The sequence below is a fragment of the Vulpes vulpes genome, chromosome 2 (assembly GCF_048418805.1).
Source record: "Vulpes vulpes isolate BD-2025 chromosome 2, VulVul3, whole genome shotgun sequence".
Lineage (NCBI taxonomy): Eukaryota > Metazoa > Chordata > Mammalia > Carnivora > Canidae > Vulpes > Vulpes vulpes.
The window spans coordinates 17,316,772-17,339,282 of NC_132781.1; the positions used below are offsets into that span (position 1 = coordinate 17,316,772).

Sequence of the window (22,511 nt, forward strand, 5' to 3'; positions counted from 1 at the left end):
TCACTCAAAGCATCCCCCGGTGGGGAGGAGACCTCTACCTGAGGGCTGGGGGCAGGACATGTGAATTCAGGACCTCTCCCAGAAGGCATCCAAGATGCCTAAGCGTAGATGACTCATGTTCCAGCACCTTCCAAGTTTGCAAAGCATTTCCCCACACAGCATCTGGGTTAATTCTCTCAACAGTCCTGAGAGATAGACATGGCCTCCACTTTCCAAATAAGGAAACTGAGCCTCATGCAGGGGACCAGCAAGTGAAGGTGGGATTTGACCAAATGCCGTGCCGTTGCTATTCTTCTCTTGTCTAGATGCCACCCTCTGGTGACGACTGGCTGATTGGAGTGGAACGCATTTATTCAGCACCCGCTGTGTGCTCTGCACTCAGCTGGGCACAAGACACCATCCCGGCCCTTGACCTGGAGGAGGGTATATCTCATGGGTAGGCCATGTGCACAGAAGAGAGGGCATGAGCATGAAGACCAACCAGCTTACAAATCATTCTGGGGGAGATGGGGGACCAGGTGAAGGAGAGGACATGGAGTGGGATGGGCGGACAGATAATCTACTTCAGAGAGATGTGCTCTCAGGTGGATTTTTATGCCCTGCAAGAGAAGGCAGAGGAAGGGAACTTCCGGGACATTCATGTAACTCAAAAACACCAAAACCCAAGGAGCAAAGAGGGAAGGAGGCAGGGCCTGAGGTCCCAGCTGATGAGTTTCGATCCCATAGGCAGTGAAGTGGGGGCCAGGGCCGTCCCCCTGAGAGAAGCCTGTCAGAGCTGGAAAGAACACTGGGGGATCATCTGGCACAAAAGAAGGCCAAGAGGAGGCAGTAGGACCCGGCATTCACACCCCCTGGCTCTTGTAGCCCCAGTTTGGGGGTTCAGTTGGGTCCCATGGGCTGAGAAGCCAAAGAGCTCAGCCAACCGTGATAAGGGGCTCTTCCTCGTCTTCACAGAATTCTGGTTCTCCTTTGTTCACAGAACACAATGTACCACCATGGGGAGGAGAAAAAGCTAAACTCAACACCTTATCAGATTCTCATACTAGTCAAGCTTTTGAGAGACCAATCAGTCCACATGGGACTGGGAATTCCTGCGAATTCCATCGTCTTTCCAGTCTGGAAAGTTCTCAGCCCCACTTCTCTCTGTTCCTCTGTCAGCCTCACCAGCTGCTTCCACTCCTGGGTGCCTTTGCCTCACGACATTTGATGGGAAAGCTCGTCTATTTACCCCCCACACCCCCCAACCCTCTGAGCCGCCATTTTGGCCCTCGTGGCCTCTCCTCAGGTGCTGATGGAGTAGCTGCTCCCCTGCCTGGAATGCAGCCCCCCAACCTTCTCCGCTCCAAGAAAAACAGCCTGTGGCATATGCATCTTAAACCTCCTACAGTCACATCACAGAATTAGCCCTTCCCCCAAGACCCCCACATCTCACTTCTGTTGTATGGCTGGACCAGGGACAGAGCCAGAATAAAGCCCTGGCCACGATGGAGAAAAGAGGACAGTCAACCCCATGACTCCCGGGGTCCTCCTCCTCCTGACTCCTGAAGAAGGGAGTCGGCCTACAGGGTCAGAGAAGGCCAGCTGGCGCATGGGGAAGGATTCTAGCATGTTCACCTCAGAAGTCAGGGCTGCCGCCCCCCATCCTGATTCCCTCTTACAACCATCTGTCTTTCACCTGGATAACCTGCCTGGATCAAAGCGGCCACAGATGTCCTGCCTGCAAACATTTCCTGGGCACACGCAGGGCCCCCGGCAAAGTGCCGTGGGTGGTGGCCAAGCCGACTTCCAGGGTCTCTCTGCCAGTTCTGCAGCGTTGCTGATTCACAGGTGACTTTCCTCCTGTTGTGGCCTCAAAGCTCCACCTCAACATCTTTGTTTCCCCGGATCTACCACGAAGGTGATGGCAACTGCCCGGCCTCCCACTCACTTATGCTCTGTCTCACGTATACACAGTGCACTTAAAACCCACCCATATAGTGCCATGGTTTCCATCTTTTGGGGAACGAGAGAGACTAAAAAAGCGGATCAGGTTCTCAGGGGGGTGACTGTGGGCGAGGAGGGGGAGGAGCTGCCCAGTCCCCAGTGGGAAGCAGCGCTGCAAACCACTGGCTCATGCGGCTGCCCGGAGTCCTGGCCCCGTTGCTACCACTCCTTTCCGTGTCCATTTGGGAGGACTCTACTTCCTGATTCGAAAAATATAAATGTCACCTCCGTCTAAGAGATGGAAGGAGGAGTCGTCGACATATAGGTAAAGCTCTCATGACGGCCCCTGTACAACGAATGGTGGTCGCTGTTATGAGTGCCAGGCGTGTTTCATACACGTCACACATACTAACTCATCTAGGCCCCCAACAACCCTGTAAGGAAGGTACTGTTACCATCACCCCCATTTGGATTGGGAGACTGAAGTGCAGAGATGAAGTGATTTGCCTGAGGTTACCTGGGCTTAACCACAGGGTGCTAGATCCCTCTGGAAGGAGTCAGAGGAGAGATGCCATTCAGCAGTCACGGATCGTGTACCCACTTATGGGAATACAGGGAGGTGAGTGCGATGTGGTCCCTGCCTACAGGGGCTCCCAGTGTCAGGGAGACCAGATGCCTCCGAAAAAAATGACTGGAGCCTAATGCAAGACGGTGATTCATTCCACTGTGGAGAGGGTGTGACCCACCCCCAGGGTGCGATGGCCAGGCAGTTTTGACTGCTTCCCAGGAGAGGGGATCTAGCTGGATGACCGATTGACTGATCGCTTCATTCATTCATTTATTAAAGTGTACATTCACTCAATTCAAGCCCCTCTGGAAGGGGTACTCAGGACTGAACTAGTTCACAAAGGATGATTTTTTTTTTTTTTTAAATCAGAAGAGGGGGCACCAGTCTGGCTTAGTCAGAAGAGCGTGTGGCTCTGACTCTTAGGGTCATGAGTTCGAGCCCCATGCTGGTATAGAGATTACTAAAATAAATAAATAAATAACTTAAAAATAAAATAAAAAAGAGGAATCAGCTTGATTGCTGAGAAGAATAAGACCACAAGGACAAACTGACATATGAAAGGAGCAGGAGAATCTTCTAGATCACATTTTCCAAATAGACTAGAGTTGTTATTTGGGGAGAAAGGACCACCAAGTTAAATAATTTTGGAATACAGACTAAACAAATGAAAACAAGGGTCATCCCTGTGGGGCCTGTGTTGCTAATATGCTAATGAATGCTAATATGCTAATGAGCACCATAAACATCAAGAAGCTAGAAGTAGCAGGTGGCATGTCCCAAACTTAATTGACCCCAGAAGCCCTACTCAGCAGGGTTATTTGGAACTGCTATAAGAAGGGCATCCACAAGCGTACAAAGTCCTGCCCTGGCCCAAACGCACACAGAAGAGCAGGGAGCGAGGTGGCAGTTAGGTTGAGAAGGTGTCCAAGAGATGACAGCTCTGAGTTTGCTGGATTTTGCAAACTCCTGGAAAGGTTATGGTCAGGTGAGGGAGTGATGGGAAAGAGTCTTCCAATTGGGATAGGGATCCTAAGACCCCTTTATATTTGTAGGAAAGGCTTGAGGGGACAGCCCTGGTGTCGCAGCGGTTTAATGCCACCTGCACCCCAGGGCGTGATCCTGGAGACCCTGGATCGAGTCCCACGTCAGGCTCTCTGCATGGAGCCTGCTTCTCCCTCTGCCTGTGTCTCTGCCTCTCTCTCTCTCTCTCTCTCTTTCTGCATCTCTATGAATAAATAAATAAAAATTTAAAAAAGGAAGTGGGGTGTTGCCCCAGTGTGGGAGAAGAGAGGATTGGCAAGGCCGAGCTCTTGAGGACAGAGATTCAAGCAGGACCTAGCTGGCACACCTGGTTTCCAAGGTGTGCTGAGGAGCTCACAACTTTTCTTTCAGATGGAAGGAAACCCAGCATTTAGATAAAGATTTAGGAGAAAGATTCACCTTCTGGTCTTCCCTGAAGTGGCACCTGGGAGATACTACTACCATTTTTCAGGCAGGAGAGGACTAGGGGAACACGTACCCTTGGTCTGGTGGGGTTCCTGGGATGGGACTTGCTGGAAGGAGTGGCATTGTTTCTGGAAAGCCGGCAGGGTGCTCACAGCCCAGGAGGGTGCACTTAAGGAGCGGAAAGGAGGAGAGTGGTGCAGATGGAGAGGTGAGGCAGAGAAGAGAAGCCTCCATTAGCCAATTTGCCCCTGTCACCAAATGCCAGCGATGCCCTCTGGCCCTTAGAGAAGAGAATGTGAGGAGCGTGAAGGAGTGAAAGCCAAAGGTGGGGATTTCCACCAGCCACACCAGCCACGGGCCATGTGTTCTTCCAAATGCATGTCTTATGTGTCGAAATGAACACGTGGGTCGCCGCCCTGCCTCTGCTTCACCCAGCCCTGGGACCTTAAAAACAGTCCCATCTCTGCAAATGAAGACCACAGATCCCATTTGTGAAATCAGTGAAAATGTGGAGCAAAATGAGAGTGGAAATGGGCACAACCTGACTTTGAAAAGCTTTGTGTCAACTTGTGAAGGGAAACATTTGCAGATCCTGCGATAGGCACCCCCATGAGCTACCGTCCTTCATGTGCACCCCGAGACACTCGTCCATTGGCAGGAGCTGGAGCTGGCAAGTGTGGTGCATTCAGATGATGGGCTATTACACAGCTGCGAAAATAAAAGAGCTCCAGTAATATCCAACAACATTGTTTGAAATTTAGAAACATAATGTAGAGGGAGAAAAGACAGCATTCAGCATAACACCATTTTTATAATGGCTAAAAATAAGCAAAATGAAATATGTATTGTCTAGGCATTCTTAGCTGGGAAAACTATTATTTTATTTTATTTTTTTAGATTTATTTGTTTGAGAGAGAGACACACACACACTGAAAGGACCAGTGTCTAAGCCATTAACTGGGGCCATATTAAACCCACACAGACCAGTCCTTGGAACTCCAGTAAGAATGACAACTTCCACATTTGATTTATCCTTCCCTTCCCAAGAGCTGGAGGCCTTGGTGAGTACTTTGGCTGTACAGGACACCAGGACAGAAGGTCAGGCCAGAGTCCACATTGCATTGGGTGCACCAAGTCACATGCCCATCACCCACTTCATTCTTCAAACAGGTTAATCAGTTGAGACAAAACAACATAAAGCATATGGTTTTCCCTGAGTGTGGCCTGTTCTGTTTTGGAAGGAATTCAGATCTTTTTGTTGTACAAATTCTGGCCTGGGATATTTTTATACCCCTTGCTACACTGGAATGACCTTCAGAACCTCATTGATTTATTATTCAGTATTCACCTTTAGCTCAGTTCTTGTGTATTGTTTCATTTCATCCTTAAGGGGCACCAGGTGGCTCAGTCAGTTAAGCGTCTGCTCAGGTCCTGGGATTGAGCGCCACATGGGGCTCCCTGCTCAGCAGGATATTTGCTTCTCCCTCTTCCTCTATCCCCCCCAACTCATGCTCTCTTTCTCAAAAAAATAAATAAAATCTTAAAAAAAATACTGCCCTGAGATCAGAGTTTTTACTCCCATTTTACAGCTGAACAAACTGAGATTCAGGGATTTTTAACAATGTACCCACAGTTCCAGAGCTATTAAGTGGCACACCTGAGATTCACATTATGGCAAATTTGACCCCTCTTTCTGGAATGCTGGGCTGCCTTTCAGCATGGAGACTTAGAAGCTCAGAGCTGGACCCTCTGAGGCCTCACACAGTGAGGGAAAACGCTGTCCCAGAGGGTGGGAGCCAGCTGAACCTGGGTGTGAGGTCGCTTGGGCAGGAGCCTAGTTCATCAGCTCGATCAACAGAATTCCCAGCTGTGCTCCTGCATTATGCAGGGCGCTGTGTAAGGCTCACTGGAGATGCGAGGGCATACAAGGGGAACCTGCTCTCAGGGCCAGCTCATTAGTTGGGAAGGCCAGACAGATGCACATGAAGAGATAACTAAGAACCCAAGAAGATATGTGACAAGTGCCAGCAGGTCTTCCCAGGAGGACCTCACGGAGGCTATGAGCGTCTCTGGCCAGGGCTGGAAGACTGAGCCTGTGACTGGGGCAATCTCAGCAGTGTCCCTTCCTCCCACGACTCGTCTTAGAGGGCCTGTTGTGCGCACCTGCTACACTTGGTGATGTGGGTCCAGAGATGACCAAGAGCTGGTTCTGCCCGCAGGGGGCTCCCAGTCTAGTTCATGGACGTGCTCCTGCTGGAAGAGGCTGAGTAGGAGCCTGTGCCAAGGGAAGGCTACACAGAGAAAAATGTTGTCCAAACTGGGCTCTGAAGAATACAGGCAAGTTCCTAGAGGTCATTCCAAGGGAAGGCAAGGGCAAGCACAAAGGTTGGGAGATAGAAGGTAGTAGAACAGTACAGACAATAAAACAAGATTAAGGACAGCGACATGTGTGGACACCGGGACCCCCATCCTAAGTCTCACACCTATCGCATCCTTTACCCCTTAGAGTAGCTCTTATCTTACAGAGACAAGAGAAGCTCAGAGAGTTTGGGGTCATCCAGATACTAAATGCAGAACCATCCAGAGCCCAGGCCTGCTGTTCCCCAAGCCCGCGCTCTTACCCATGTGAGGGAAAGTAGGTCACAGAGAGGAGGTGGGAGTGGGCCCCGAGCTAGGGGGCGGCTGGACCCTGCAGGGCATTGCAGGCCACTCCAGGGACTGGGGAGCCACGGAGCTGCCGCTGCACGCGATCTAATGATCGGGCCATTAGAAAATGACAGATCCCACCAAACTGGAAGGCAGTTCCTTCGAGGCTAAGGATGCGTAAGACAGCGTTCCAGCTCGGCAAGAGGGGACTTGAAGGTGTGAGGTGACCCCAGCCTGTGGAGGAGCTGGAAGTGTCACCCGCGCAGAAGGCAGGCAACCTGCTGAGGCAGAAATCTAAGACGCGGCGACGTTGGAGAAAGCAAGCCTTCTTCCAGATTCTGTGGAGGCCCTGTTTCCTGCCTACGAGCCCAGCCCCGGCTGGAGCATTTACGGGGGCCTGGCTGAGAGGGTAAGTAGAGGCTCATCTACCACTGCCCAGCACGTGAAGGCCTCCTGTCAGGTCAACAAACTGTTAAATCCCATATGTCCCATTCAACTCAGTGAGCTATGCACTTGAACTCAGCTACTCTCTTATATGTATTCTTCAATAATAAATTAAAAATTCATCCTCTCATCCTTGTTCACCACCTGAGAGGCTGGGTTCTCCAGAGTTTGATGCTAGAAAAGGGATATCAGGGTGGGGCACCTGCCTGGCTCTGTGGGAAGAGCGTACAACTCTTGATCTTGGGTTGTGAGTTCGAGCCCCACGTTGGGTGTACAGATTACTTAAATAATTTTTTAAAGATTTTATTTATTTATTCATGAGAGACAGAGAGAGGCAGAGACACAGGCAGAGGGAGAAGCAGGCTCCACGCAGGGGGCCTGAAGCGGGACTCGATCCTGGGACTCCAGGATCACGCCCTGGGCCAAAGGCAGGCACTAAACTGCTGAGCCACCCAGGGATCCCAAATAAATAATTTTTAAAAAGAGAGGCACCTGAGCAGCTCAGTTGGTTAAGCATCTGCCTTCAGCTTAGGTCGTCATCCTAGGGTCCTGGGATCGAGCCCCACATCAGGCTCCCTGCTTGGGCCAGGAGCCTGCTTCTCCCTCTCCTGCTGCTTCTCCCCTCTGCTCATGCACTCTCTCAAATAAATAAATAAAATATTTGGAGATAAAAAAAGAAAAGTGACATGGGGAGATCCAGCCTGCTGCCTGCCCATCCCTGTTCCATCTCACACTGGACACCCCAATGGAACGTCCGAGCTCCATCCACAGCCCCTGCAAACGGCCTCCCCTGACTACCTCTTGGGTGCAGGGGCACTCACACCAGCAGCATGGCCACTCTATCAGGATCAAACCCAGACAGAGATCTGCACAGCCCAGAAGCAAGCTCATGGCCATTTGGGCAAGGACCTCCAGGGGCGGACCCAGAGCAGAGGTTGGGAGGTGGGGAGTGTGAGTTCTGGGTGGGTACAACCTCTTGGACCCCAGACCCCATGCCCTGTGGGGAGGGGCACGGCCTTAAGACTGCAAAATAGAGCCCTCTAAATTTAAGGGTCTGGTGAGATCCCTTCACCTTGGCCTCAAGGCAGTCCTGTGGGTTACAGCACTTGCAAAAGGAGGTGGAGAAGCTGGAGAGAGATCAGAAGATGGAGAGCAGGGCGGCCCAGGTGGCTCAGTGGTTTAGCGCCGCCCACAGCCCAGGGCGTGATCCTTGAGACCCAGGATCGAGTCCCACATTGGGCTCCCTGCATGGAGCCTGCTTCTCCCTCTGCCTGTGTCTCTGCCTCTCTCTCTCACTGTCTCTCTCTCTCTCTCTCTGATGAATACATAAATAAATAATCTTAAAAAAAAAAAAGAAGAAGAAGAAGAGGGAGAGCAAGAGGATTAAAGGTGTGCAGGAGATTGGGTCATTGGGGAAGGATGGTTCTGGAGAAGGGAAGACCCAGGGAGAAATGCACTCCTGTACTGGGGGTGAACTAGAAATCCACAGTGAAGCTCATGTCCCCAAGACGACAAACTAGAGAGTCTGGGCTTGAACTGAGTCAGGAAAGACCGCAGGCAGACCTAAGGAGGAACCTCCTGACTGGCAGGACGGGTGTGGTGTCACTGGAGGCCTGGTGGGCCTGGCTGCAGGCGCTTTGTGTTGTGGTTGCTGCTCCTGGGCGGGCCAGCTGTGGGGCCTTGGGCAATGGAGTGGCTCTCTTGGGGCCTCAGTTTCCTCACCTGTAGAATGGGGATAGCAGGAGTATCTGCCTCCTGAGGTCATTTGGGGATACGAGCTAACGTGCGTGCTGCGCCTGCCAGGCACACACCATACACAACGAATCATCAAATCATCGGCTGGCTGTGAGCTGCCTCCAGCACTCGCTTCCTAGCTCCTTTCTTAGGCTCTGGCAGCCTCAATTTTCTCATGGACAAAGTAGCAATGAAGGTGCCTGGCCTCCATTGCTGGGTGCCCTTCTGTGTCCCTCCTTGGAGATCTACCGGTGGGTGGAGACTTGGCACCCTCCAGGCCAACCCGGTGCTCCCCTCGGGTGTTGCCAATGGGAAACGCATGGCTGGCAGCGAGGGACCCTGGTGCTCTTCCCGAATGACCGTGGCCTTGTTCTACCTTCCCACTGCGCCTTATAGTGACAGCAGCTCCCACGATGGCTGCTGGGGACTGGGAGAGACCAGGGGGAGGCTACCGGAGCATTCGGTCACCTGCAGAATGGCAGCAATAGCACTGGCTGCCTTCCAGCACCAGGGAAGGAGGGAGGAACCAGATATGAAGGGAGCCGGGGAAAAGGAAAAGTCTGGTCACTGGCTAGGAAACAAGAGAGCTTCCCAAGAGGAAGGTTACGTACCGACTTCAGGTTTCGAATGAAGCAGATCATGGACAAAAGAAAAGACGGTGGCTTAGTCAAAGACAAAGCTTTAGCAGACTCGGGGTGGAGAGAGAGCTGATGATAAAGAAATAGAAACTGACTGGAATTCTTACAACGCAATGCCCTGATAGAGCAAGATTTTTAAAAAAAAATTTGTGTGTGGCTCACCTCTTTCCAGCAAAGATTTGACCACAAACATTTATTCCAAAGACAACAAATATCTATTGAGTATGGACTCTGTACTTGGCAGGCACAGAGAATACAGCGGTGTGCAAGACTGCGCCTGCCCTCAAGGAGCTTGTAATACAAAACACATGGGATTAAATAATAGCATGAAAACAGAAAATCACGTTCAAGGTCAAGGAGAAGACAAATATGCCACGTCACGGTCAATAGAGGTGACAGGATTGAATTTCAAGTTTGACTCTGGGTTTCCTGATAGCCAGAACATAAAGGGAAACATATTTTTATCTGAAAAGGAGAGATGCTTGTCCTCAGGGAGGAATAAAGTTGAATATTGAATTGTAAAGATTGGGTTAAAAAAAAATCAGCTATCTCAGATGCACTAACTCAAGAATTGGTTTGGGCAAGAAAGACTCTGATTTTTTTTCTGGGATGTGTAGGATAGAGATCGGGTATGAAGGAGCACGAGGGACTAAATAGAAAGATAAAACTCATAGCTGGAAATAATTAATGCAAGAGGCCACTTACTCCACCTCCTTCCTATTTCACAGGCGAGAAAACACAGGCTCAGGAAGCAGCGATTTGCCCAAGCACCTTGCACCCCTCCAAGGGGCAACAAAATGATCACGTGCCTCTATTGCCAGCATCCAACTAGCCCAGCTTGAGGACACGTGGAAAGTTCACCAGAGACTTGCATGTATCTCTGAATAAGGGACCTCCTAGAGTTTCAGAAATAGTATCAATAAACCCAAAGCAGCAGCTTGCAAGTTGAAGGTCAAATGTCATCTTGCCTCAAAGCCGTCCTTGGGGGAAGAAGGTAGAACATGAATAAGTTAATTCTTGCCCCAAATAAGAAATCCGCTTCTGAGCCTGAATGGTGGTAGAAAGGAAAAGCTTTGGGCCCAACAGGATGTAGATTCAGAGTAGAGGGTAGGTGGCCCAAGAACTCATCTGCAGAATGGGGCGAGGTTGGTTTTAGAAGACCATGAGGTGTGTATAGGGACCAGTACATAGAGACCACCAACAAACACACTCACCTAATCCTGGATGAGAAACAAGTCTCACCAAATGGGAATTTAAAACTAAAGACTTGGGCCCCCAAGTATAGAGTGAGCTGGTGAGCATGGTGGAGGGGGTGAGAGTGGCAGGTGGTGGGGTAAATAGAATATTTGCAAATGGAGCTGGGAGGGAAAATCTAATCCCAAAGGAACTGAGACTCTAAGGACAAGGCTCAGACAGCGGCCTGCTCAGGTCTGGGCTGCCATCCTCCTAAGGGCCTTCCAACAGTCCAGGGCTGCCAGCCACGTGGCCGGAGCCAAGCGCACCTGAGCCGAGCAGGGCAGGCTGACTGCTGGTCAAGGGCGACCAGGTCCGGCTGCCTTTCAAAGTCAGCAGAAGCAATGTGCTCTGAGCCTCAGGTTACCCCGGGGGTGGGATGGGTCCACTCCGCCCATTCAGTCTGCTCATGACGTCACAGTGATGCACGTGTGCAACTGGCGCTCTTAGAAACGTCTTTTGTTCCTGCGTCTTCACAGAGTGCGTTACATAGGGCACAGAGCTGTTTTTGTTTACTGACCCCGACTCTATCCTGGGCACTGGCCAGGGCGGGTGGCGGTTCCAAGGAACTAAAACTGCTTCTCCCTGTAGCGGGGCATCTGGAGAAGGAAAATAAGACACCCAGAGCTCACGGTAGAAGGCAGGGGGACTAAATGGCATGTCTGGCTGTGGGGGAGAAGAAGAGGGAGTGATGGCATGTTTCCTGCTTAGAGGGCGCTGGTTTGGAAATCTAGGAGGGCTTCCCAAAGGAAGAGGGTTTTGATCTGGGTCCACGGCAAAGTGGAATTTCAGCAGTTGAGTGTGGGGAAGGGAGAGAGGAGATGGGAGGTATTTCCATGAACAGACACAGAGGAATTGGGGGGTTCTTGGGGGCTTATGAAAGTACTATTGAACAGGTGGGTAGAGGCCAAATCCCAGGGAGCCTTGGTGCCAGACAAGAAGTGGGGAGCCACGGGAGGTTTAAAAGCAGGGGGGAGGCCCTCAGAAATCCCAGTTAGGGAGTAAGTGGTGAGGATCTGGACAGGAGGCAGGATGCTTGTTCACACGCACTGCCACAGCCCCTATTTGCATTCCTAACGGTCCTGTGAGGAGAGATTGGTTTTTCTTGCTGACCCAGCTGGCTCTGGCAGATAAGTGGGACTCTGTGCCCAGGGGCAGGTTCCACACAAGGACCCTCCCAACAGCCTGGGTGCTTGGTCCTGTTGCTCCCACCCCCCTTACCACCCCCAACGTGCACACACACACACTCAGTCCTCCCTATTTTTCCAACCTGGCTTGAGTGAATGGTCTGCCAGTTTGCAAGGCCTTTTGGAGGCAATTAGCATCTTCTGATGGCCACACGCCTCTTTCCCCTTACTCTGCCTCACCTCCACCCACATCTCCCATCTTCATTTGTCCCCCCTTAGGAATCCTGCTCTATGGGCCACCTGGGTGGCTCAGTCAGTTAGGCTCGGGTCATGGTCCTGGAGTCCTGGGATCAAGTCCTACATTGGGCTCCCTGCTCAATGGGGAGCCTGCTTCTCCTTCTCCCTGTGCCCCTTCCCCTGACTCTTCCCCTGCCTGTGCTCTATCTCTAATAAATAAATAAAATCTTTTAAAAAAAGAAAGGAAAAGAGATCCTGCTCTGTGCATGGCTGAGCTCAGGTCAGGCCTCTGGTCTCTGCATTAGGTTGGGAGGGCACCCATGGCATGTGCTCTCAGCTATGAACCTGGGCATGTCCAGTGGCCACTTGGACTTCTGCCTCTTCTGAGCTTCATGATGCCCCTGTCCAGCCCACTCCTTCCTCCTCCACTGAAAATACCAACTCCTCAAGCTCAGAGGCTCAGAGAGTCCTGCTGGGCCCATGCTTAGCACCCTCTGACCAGCGGCGAACTCCTACTCTTCTTTTCTGATAGGATCAGCAATGATGCTAACTTCTCTAGAAAGAATGTGACGCTTCTCAAAGGGCTTCCTGAAGATGATTGCTTCTGAAGCTCTGGACAGCCCTGCAGGTAGGCGGGGCACATGACAGCGTTAGTATCATCACCCACTTTGCAGATGGGAAGACCAAGGCCTGGGAAGTGGTGAGACTCATCCATGACCTCAAAGCTGTACAAAGCTTTGTGCTCAGCACTCCCACCCCGCCCTGAGGTCAGTCCTCAGTGACCGCCTCCTTCTACCAGGCAGCTGGTCCAAATCACTGGGTGACCAGAATCTGGGATTGGAATCCTAGAGCTGGAAGTCCAGGGCAAGCAGCTTGCCCAAGTCCCCTATTTATTGAGGTCGAGAATAGTGAAGGGACTTGCCCAATGTCATGCCACAGCTAGTGGCAGAGCCAGGTCTCAGGACCCCTAACTCACTGGCCAGAAACCTCCCGTCACCCCACACTGCCCCCTCTTGTCTCCCAGCACACTTGTGCGTCTCCATCCTTCCCCTAGATGTATGGGTGTGCCTGACATTTCTGGAATTCACTCCACACACATAATGAGGCCATTTTGAGAAGGCCCGCCTCAGGGGGAACCAGAGAGCTGTCTAGTGTCCCCATCCTGACCCCTGCCAACTCCTCCCGGCTGTACACGCCAAGCTGCAAACAGATAAATAGACTCTATTGGCCTAGGCTACCCTCCTCCCCCCTGCCCCCCAACACACCTTTCTAGCCTCCAGAACTAGTGGTGGGTTTTGGGTTTCAAAGCCGCGGTGAGACTACATGGGAACCAAGCAGCAATAGAAAGATGTCAGGTTGCCACATGGGTCAGCGTTCATAGAGGGAATCCAGATGTCACCACAGCAAGTGACTGAACAGAATGGGGGCTGCCTGTCAACAGTGCAGAAGTGATTTTGTAGCTTTAGCAGTTGAATTGCGGGGACCCTCTGAGATGTTGGTTTGACGTGAGGATAGCAAAGTTCCTCTCCCTCTGATACAAGCCTGACCCTGCCTGGAGAACTCTCTGGATCTAAGGCAGCCATCGTGCCCACATAACACAGGTTGTCTGGCACTAAAGAACTCGGTTTCAACCTCTGAGCACAGAACCGGGTCCCTAAGTCCCCAGCCCGCGGCACACTGAGAACCAAACGTAAAAGGAATGCACTTGAAGGAAGGATCCAGAAGCGGCAGTGGGATAGGGCCCTGGTGGGAAAGTGTGGACCTTCAGGAGGATTCTAGAAACCCAGAGTGGGTCAGCTATTCACCTGCCCAGAAGCAAGGAAGATAGTGCTCCTCCTCCCTAGGTGGTCCTGTTTCCCAGCCCCCCTGGATGCCAGACTCCCCTGGAGGAGTCCCTGGGGATGGAACTTTTTCATCTGGCCTCTCTTTTTCTCCACCTCCTCCAGTCTCAGAAGCTCCTTCTGCTCTCCTGGCCTCATCTCTCCTTGAGAATAGGGAATTCCTTCTCTGGCAGCAGGGAGAAAGGGGGACTGTGCCTGGAGTGTGGGCAGCTATGGGGACTGGCCTGGAGGGGGAGGGGGGTAAGAGTCGATCCCCCCCCCCCCCCCCCGCTGCCGCACCACTCATAACCCCCCCCCCCAAGAATGTAATTAAGCAGCAGGCCTCTGCCAGGAGCCAAGCTTTCTGCCTTCCGTCTATAAATCACCTTCTGAATCATCTCTCGGCTCCTGGAGGAGCAACTTCTGTGCTCGGGCTGGTCCAGGCGGCCCCAGTGCCACTCCCACTGTGCGCCTGCCTGACCCCCCCTCCCCACCCCGGGCCCAGCCCCAGGTGGCTCCAGGTCCCAGCTGGAAATGGCAGTGGCCGCAAGAGCCCCACAAACTGTGGGGTGGGAGGAGGGCTAGAGGAGGCTCCAGTGCCCTCTCTCCCTACCCTTCCTGGGCAAGCAGAGAGCTGAGGTTAGGTCTGCCTGGCCTAACTCCGTCAAGTTAAGAATAAACCTGTAGTCGGGGCACCTGGCTGGCTCAGGAGGAAAAGTGAGAGTTGGGCTCTTGATCTTGTGAGTTCGAGCCCTGTGTTGGGTGTAGTGATTACTAAAAGAATAAATAAACTTAAAAAAAAAAAAAAAGAATAAAGCAACAGGCTCATGGTCACCAGTACCAAGGATAATGAGGCAAGTTGACCTCTGAAGATAGGAAAACAGGCCAGACCCCGAGAGGCTTCTTGGAAGAGGCGAGTTTGGATGGAGGACTTCAATGGGTCAAAACAGCTTGCAGACGGCGGGTGCGAGTAACATTTACCCAGAACTTTCCGTAGGCCAGGCATTGCTCTAAGAGCTTTATGTGCGTTCACTCACTGAATCTTCTCTACAACCCCTGAGGCAGAAGCAGTCACTGTTCTCATCTTATAAATGGGGAGACTGAGGCTCAGAGAGGTTAACCTGCCCTAGGTTACCTACGTAGTACGTGAAAAAGCCACACGTGAACGTGAGCCCGGCTGCCAGGTTTGAGGGAAGTGTGGCCAGGAGGTGCAGGCAGGCTGGCCCGGCAGGAGTGGAGCAGCCAGCTTTGGGACTGAGGTCAGGCGGGGCTTCGGAAGTCAGGCTAAGCTGCGTAAGGCCAGCTCCGAAAGTCTGAATAGGCCCTGCAGGAGTGGAGGCCGGGGAGCGCAGGGGAAGAGGGCACTCAGGCTGCCCTTCCCAGCAGCGATGTGTCTGTCCCTGTCACTGCCTTGGGAGCTCCAAGGGGCAGAAGGGATCCCTCAGGGGAGTCAAGGAAAATGAAGCCCGGCGGGAGGCGGGGACTTGAAGCATAGAGAGGAAAAGGAGCCCATTCTAGGTCCCACATCCAGTGCACCATGACCTCAGAACTCAGACCCGAGTCTCCCCACTCAGCTCTAACAACTTCTTGGCACCCAAGGAAACACAACACAGAACACCAGGATGGCCGTCACCTTGGCTGGAGGGGTTAGGCATTACCTGCCTCCCCACCTGGGACAGACGTAGAGAATGTCTTCCCTCCCTGGTGGCTTTAGAAAGATCCTGAGGTGCACAGCAAGGTGCGTGCAAAAGGCTAGAAGACCAGGTCCTCTCTGCTCCTGGGCTCGCCACATTCTTAGGCCAGGAAGATCTTCCTTTTACCCCACTCTCCCTGGAAGTCTGTTAGCTCCATCCTCCTCTGAGAAAAGTCACCTCTCCTACCCTGACCCCAAGCTCCTTGTCTCCTCCCCAGACCCCATTGGAAGTCTAGAGAAAACCCTAAGGTCATAGCACCCTGCCCCTATCTCATGTCCATATCACCTTCTCAACTGTCCCTACTGTCTTCTCTCAATCCTTTGTCTGTCCAAGTCCCATTCAGGTCTTTTTGACATGAAGTTCTGTAGTGAGGTGGATTAGAGGCGCTTGCTTGGCTGTCTACTCTTTGGAGATTTCCACCTAGGCACCCCCCTCCGTCTGCCTCGGTTTCTCCACCTTATCAGTCATGGAGCATGCACCCAGATGCCAGAGTGTGGGGGCCGATGGGGTTGGTTGGGTTTGTCACAGGAAAGCTGCAGGAGGGAGTGTGTCCACCAAAGAACTTGGCGCCGAGTCCAGCTCCTGACTCTTTCAACCTCACCCTCACCTCCACCCCCAAAAGGTCTCTTACCAGGCAGCTGTCTCAACCCAGGGCCCTCAAGATCCCTGGGGTGGGAGTGAGGCTCAGAGCCCAGACTCCACCCATCGCTCACCTCTTGGCCCCGGAGCTGTTGAAAAATGCACTGAGATTCTGGGAGAACTTTCCCTGACTGCTGCGCCTTCCCCGGTGCCCCTTCCCCTGTGCTAAAGTAGATTCTTCCAAGAACAGAACTCAGCTCCAGGCTCCTGGTATTATTATAACATTTGACCTGTTTTTGTTTTAAACAAAATGTGGTCTCATCAATAAGAATACCAATAGACCCGCCACCAATTTCGCTCCCTTGGGACAGCAAGCCTCACCCACAGTGGGTGGGAGGTGGGGTGGGCAGAAGGCTTGTTAACTCACTTCCAAGAGACCTGGATTAATTTCCCCCACCACATCCCCCCAGGGAAAGACCTGCCCTGGAAGGGAGACCACCCGGTTCAAGCCTGGCCATCCGATCTGCCCATCTGTCTGTCTGTCTGTCTGTGGGATCAACAGCCTCCAGCCAGCTCAGCTTCTCGCCAGCCCCAGCCCCAGCCCCAGCCAGCTGTAATTCCTGCCTGTTACAAGTGTTAACACCTGGCCTGGGGCCTTCCTCCCCCGCAGTCTCCAGGTGCCTCCTTGGGCCCGGCCCACTGACCCCCACGGGGTTTGACTGAACATGTTCACAAGCCTCTGAAAGGCGGGTGGAGGTGGGAGCGGGTGGGGGAGGCAGCACGACAACTGACAGATAGGGAAACTGAGGCAGGGCTTGGGGCAGCCGCTCGAGTGAGGGAGCGGGTCCCAGGATGGTGGAAAGAGAACTCAGGTGTCTTATTTTCCAGCTCACTGCCCTTGACTTCTGCAGAACACTTTCACCCAAGCTGTGAGGCAGGACTGCCTGGTGGAGCTTGAGCATAAGAGGAAACAGAGCCCCAGGTGGGTGGGTCACCCAGAGGCAGGTGGGCTCCCGACCCCCAGCATAGGCCCCTTCCATCAGGGCCTCTGTCTCTGGAATGTAGCAGGCCCTAGGATGGGCCCTCATAGGGGAGTTCATTTTTCCCCCAAGAAGGAGAAGAAAGACAAGTTCCTCCAGCAGGCGCTAACTGGGGCTGACAAGAAGAATTATAGAAATCAGTGCTGCTGTCACAGCTTCCTGTCCCAGCTCCACCACTACCTGGCTAGGAAGCCCTGGAGCACATCTCTTCCTTCCATGAGTCTCTGTCTGAGGCCCTTATGGCTCTACCTTCTGATCTGCCTTTTCTCAGGACTGGGGCCTGAGGAGCACAGGCTACTGGGGGTTCGAGGTGCCTTTCTTGAGGGGTAGCGTGGACAGAAATCTCAGCTAAAGGATTTCCCCTGTAAATCCCTCCTGGGGAATGTGTGAGCTGGGTGGGCTGAGGAGGGCAGGCTGTGCTGGACTCAGACGCTGAAAGAACTGGATTCCGACTGACTGCCCTGGAGGCAGAGTGGGAACAGGAATCTGAGACCCATCCACTCTACGGTCCCTGTCCCAGGCCCAGCCCCAGCTCTAGGAAGGGGACTTACCCTCCACCCCAGTTCCAAGACCAAAGACAAATGGCTGAAGAGGGGAGGGCTGCTAACGGCAGTCCTTAGGCAGACAGGATGAGCTCGTGCCAAGAAAGGCTCTGTACCCTGCCCCGACACTGCCCAGCCTGGGACCCGAGGTCAGCCGTGCCCTCTGCAGCTTCCCTGTTAGACCTCTGTCTCCTGCTGGACTGCCCCTCCAGGACCACGGACACCCACCACGCACCCAAGCTTGGGATGTCACCCACACCGGTAAGTCGTAGGTCTGCAAACCTATCCATAATCCTGGGCCCAGCCAGTCACTGGCTGTTGAGGACGGGGTCACAGGCAGACCCAGACACAGCCTCGCACTCATACTTACAAGCACAATCAGGTCATGGCCATGAGCAGTGATATACATGCACAAAGACAGCTGTGGGGCTTTCCCCTTACACTGTCATGAAGGCATGCGCACACACGCACGCACACACGCACACGCACACACAACACTCACATGCCCAGTCATGAACATAGTCATGCATAGTGTCACAAGCAGACACAGGGGCTGACCTGTACGTGGGCATAGACACTTCTAGACTTTCTCTGTCTCAACACACACATACACACACATCCTAGAATCACTTGCTGACACTTGTGTATAGAGACATAGCACACCCGGTCACAGCCATGGATCCCCCAGCTCACATGAGTTCACATCCATGGTGGCCCAGGTACAGGCACAGACTCTTCCATACTCGGAGACATACTGGTATACAGTTGACACTTCTTATGATCATAGACCTAGAACACCCTAGACACACACACACACACACAGACACACACACACACACAGCCCTCTCTCTGCTCAGACAAAGCAGCATCCCTGTCTCCCTCCAACCCCCGCAAGCCCCCAAACAAGCCATGTGTCCGGCATTACGTTAGAGATGTCCTGGCTTTCCAGGTTTTTCCAGCATCTTCCTATCTAGATAGTCCCCCCACAACCCTGCCCCAGGAAGTGCCCTCCTCCAGTTAATAGGGTAGGGCACCTGGCCTCTTCCTCAACCCTGCAGCCAGTGGGGCTCCAAGCCTTCTCTCCATACCCTCCCCCTACCGGTCCCCAGGAAGGCAAAGAACAGCATGGCCTTGGCCCAGGGACGGAAAGAAGGTCATTAAGGGCAGGGATGGCAGGATTGGTTTAGGCAGGGGTCTTTCCCCCAACAGGCACAGCCCCCAACCTGGAATCCCTGGCTGCCCCAGCCACCCCTTGGACTGCTTTATGTATCGGAGGCCCCAGGGCCAGCCCAAAGCCGCGGGAAGGATGGGCTGGGCAGAAGAAAGACTTTCCCTTGGGTGTATGTCCTGGTAGCAACTCTCAGCACCCTCCACGCACAGACCCTTGGCCATGCCCTGTTCCTACCCCCATCCCGGCCTCCAAATGCTGCTACCCCCAAACAACTGGAGGCAGACTCAGGGTGTGGCCCCAGAATCATGCTGGCTCGGCTCCCCCTACCCTGGGCTGGGGAGGGGGTGGCAAGTCAAGGAAAGGGGGACACGCAGGTGGCACTGCGCCCTGGTGGCATTCCTTTCTGACTTTCACCTCAGGGGCCACAGGCCCTCTTCTCACTCATGGATCCCAAATTCTTCCTCCTCACCTCCCACCCCCCAGGCCGAGGCTCTCCTACGTCCAGGAGGGTAAGATTCTTTAATTAAAGTTTTCCGGAATGCAGGGGGCTGGAGACGGAGGGCAGGCGGGGTATAATTTAGAGAACTGGTTTCAGTGTCTTTCCCCTCTGGCCTCTGGGACCTGCCGGGGGGCGGTGGGGCTGCTCGGAAAACAAGGGGACTCCATGGAGCTGGGGCTCCCGAAGGGCTGTTTATTCGTTGGTCGGCCCCCCCCCACACGCACACCCCCCCACACACACCGCGCCTGGTTTCCCAGCCTTATTTACTAAAAATGTCTTTTGTATCCGCATTTCTCGGGGACGGAATTCTCCTCTTCCCTCTCTCCCTTTCTCCTCCGTCCTCGGTTTTCCAAAAGGAACGAATTTGACATGGAGAATTGGGTTTTTGGTCAAAGAACAAACCCACCCCCCTCCCAAACAACTACATTTTCAGAGAACCCCCCTTTTGCCAGGATGGACAAACAAGAAATGAATAAAATCCGAATTCAATGGCATCTCGGATCAGCAAATACCATATTCACTTCTGAGGCTCAAGATTAATCTAGAGCAGAGTGGGGAAAATCTGATGAAATCCACCCCCCGCCCGCTCCCCTGCCCCAGGGATCCCTGAAGCCATCGGGGTCTGAAATATGAAGGCAAAAGGGGGTTATTGTGGGGAAATCTCTTGGTGGAGGCGCCGGCGGAGATGGGGGTGGCAATGAAGGAACAGGATGATTTTGCCCATGAAGACCCCAAAATGGAGAAGAGGAGTGGCTGGGCCCCAGGGACAGCGCTGGATTTCCAGAAACCCAACTGCAGGCAAATGGAGGGTCTTCGGGGCCCCCAGATTGGGACGGGTGGAGGGTTAGGATTTTAAGAATCAGAGACCTTCTGCGCCGGGGAAAGTCCTCCAGCCCCTGCAGCGAGTAGCAGGGAAAATGGTGATTATCAGAAAAGCCAGGAGTTGGATTCTGAAGGCGACACCAGCAGAAAATCCAGGAGGGGTGGGCGAGTGGGGGGCTGGAGGGAGGCAAGGAGAAAGGAGCCGCGGCCCACCCGCGGCCGGCGCCCCCCACCTCCCCGGGACCCGGCGGAGAAATCGGGCCGCGGGCGGACAAGAGGCGAGTCTTACCACCAAATTGGGTAGCCGGCGAGGACCCTGGTGCCACAGAGCAGGAGGCCGAGGAGCAGCCCGAGCAGGTGGGGCTCCATTAGAAGCGGCGCCGAGGAGGAAGTTTGCCCGCGACCATGAAGAGGGGGAGCGACGCCCCCAATAGTTGGAACAAAGTCCACTTGAGATTGGAAATGACTTTCGGGCTTGTCAGAAGCGCACCTCCGCCCGCAGCCGCCCCCCTCCCGAGCCCAGCGCGGAGCAGCCGGGTTTGAGGATGTCAGCGAGCAGCCAATCAGCGCCCGCGGCCTAAGGTAAGAGATGAGTCTGTAGTTCAGCCTGTCAATCACGCGCCCCTCCCGCCCGGCCCACGAGTCGGGCTCGCGGAAGGGCATCGCCCAGCAAACTTGGGCAAAGCCCGCGCCCCGGACCCAGTGGGAACTTGGGGGGGAGGGGCGGCACGTCGGACCCTCTGCTGGCCCGGGACCCGCCGCGGCGACCCCCGCCAGGTTCAGACGCCGGGGCTCGGACGGGGGCGTTCACGTGGTGCCGGGTTGGCGTGGGCTTGATGGGTGGCTCCTGTTCCCTCGGGGGACCGTGACCCCTTTGGACTTGGGCGCGTGAGGAATCGAGAGTGGAAAGCACACGGATGTTTCCAGAAGCCTCGCTGGGGCAGGACAGGATCCGAGGGGCTCGGCGGGGGTTGGGAAATACAACCCCTCCCAGCCTCCAGCCTCCGGAGCCCGCGAGCCCGCCGGCCACTCGACCCCGGCCGCAGGAGGTCGCTTCCCGGGTGTCCGGGAGGCGCGCGGAAGGGTCCGCGGAGGCTCGAAGGTCTGGCTGCGGGCGGCGCCGGGGGACGGAGCTGAGTGTCATTTGAGTCTTTTGTCAGGGATCAGATCGGTATCGGGACCTCCTGCTGCCTTTGCATTTCCTGCAACTGACACCGGCGGCCAGTTGCATTTCCTGCTCGCGGTGCCAGGTCACTTTCTCCTCCTCGAGGGGTTCAGGCCCGGCGTCCGGCGCGGGTCACAAGCACTGCCCGCAGACCCGTTTGGATCTTCTGGATGAACCGTTTGGGGCCAGTGAAACGCAGCAGCCCTAGCAGGGAGCAGCTGGGGTCCTGGAAGACCCTGCTGCCCTCCCGGACACCCTCCCCCCAACTCTCTGCCTGAGCTCCCACCTGGTGTTCGGTGATAACGGGCCCTTTCCCTGTGTGGAAGCCAAATGTATCCAACACCCCCACCCCCCACCGGAGGAACAAGTCCCACCACGGCCCCCTGGGGTCTTTCTGTCCTCTCCCTCTCCACAGTCCAACAATTAGGTCTCAGCCCTGAGTGAGATGGAGGTGCTGAGACGGAGGCCACTCTTGGGGGACTTGCCCCTGTCACCTGGGCGACCTGCTTCCCAAACCCCGCTCCCAGGCCACCCACAGCCCCAGAGGCACTGGGGACCCTGGGGCAGCCCTGGGCCTGGAGTGAAGAAAGCAAGGCCAGCGATGGGAGGCAAGGGCAGAAAGGGCAGCAAAAGAGCCGCCCCTGAGTCCTGTAGAGCGCCTGGAATGGTGGCCCCTCTCTCCACCAGGTGGGGGGCACAGCTGGAGGAAGTCCAGGCCAGGGGCCAGACATTCCTGGCCTTTGATCTGGGCCACCCGTGCCCACGGCTCGAACCTGCTGCCCCTGCCCATCCTGAGAGCCCTCTCCCTACACGGCTGCTGCGGGCGCGGGGAGCTCGGGGAACTGGCCCCGGGGCGCCAAGGGTCGGGAGAGGCGCCTGGGCTTGTCGTGGCTCCTGCCGCGTTCCTAGCCGGGTGCTCGGCTGGAGGGGTGGGGTGGGGGGAGAGATGAAAGAGAGGAGGGATAGGGGGAACAGGGAGAAACTGAGTGCAGAAAGGAGAGAGAGAGAAAAACTGAGAGACGCCAGTACAGAGAGTAGAGGGCAGGGCGGGAGTTGAGCAGGGGGAGCTGGAGGAGGGAAGAGGAGGAAGAAGGAGGGAGGCTGAGAGGGGCAGGAGGAGCAAGATGGAGAGAAAGCCCCAACCTGCCCCAGAACAGCAACTGGGATGACGGCTGCAGGGATG

The 22,511-nt window shown here is 54.3% G+C and overlaps 1 protein-coding gene across 1 annotated transcript in view; it reads right to left on the bottom strand.

Moving 5' to 3' along the window:
- The window catches only part of WNT3 (Wnt family member 3), a 46,264-nt gene extending 25,592 nt beyond the window's left edge, over positions 1 to 20,672 (bottom strand). Inside the window, exon 1 of the mRNA XM_072746951.1 lies at positions 20,453 to 20,672. Coding sequence (XP_072603052.1) covers positions 20,453 to 20,532 — 80 coding nt within the window. The 5' untranslated portion in view covers positions 20,533 to 20,672. The remainder of the gene's footprint in view (positions 1 to 20,452) is intronic.
- Between the last annotated feature and the right edge of the window lie 1,839 nt (positions 20,673 to 22,511).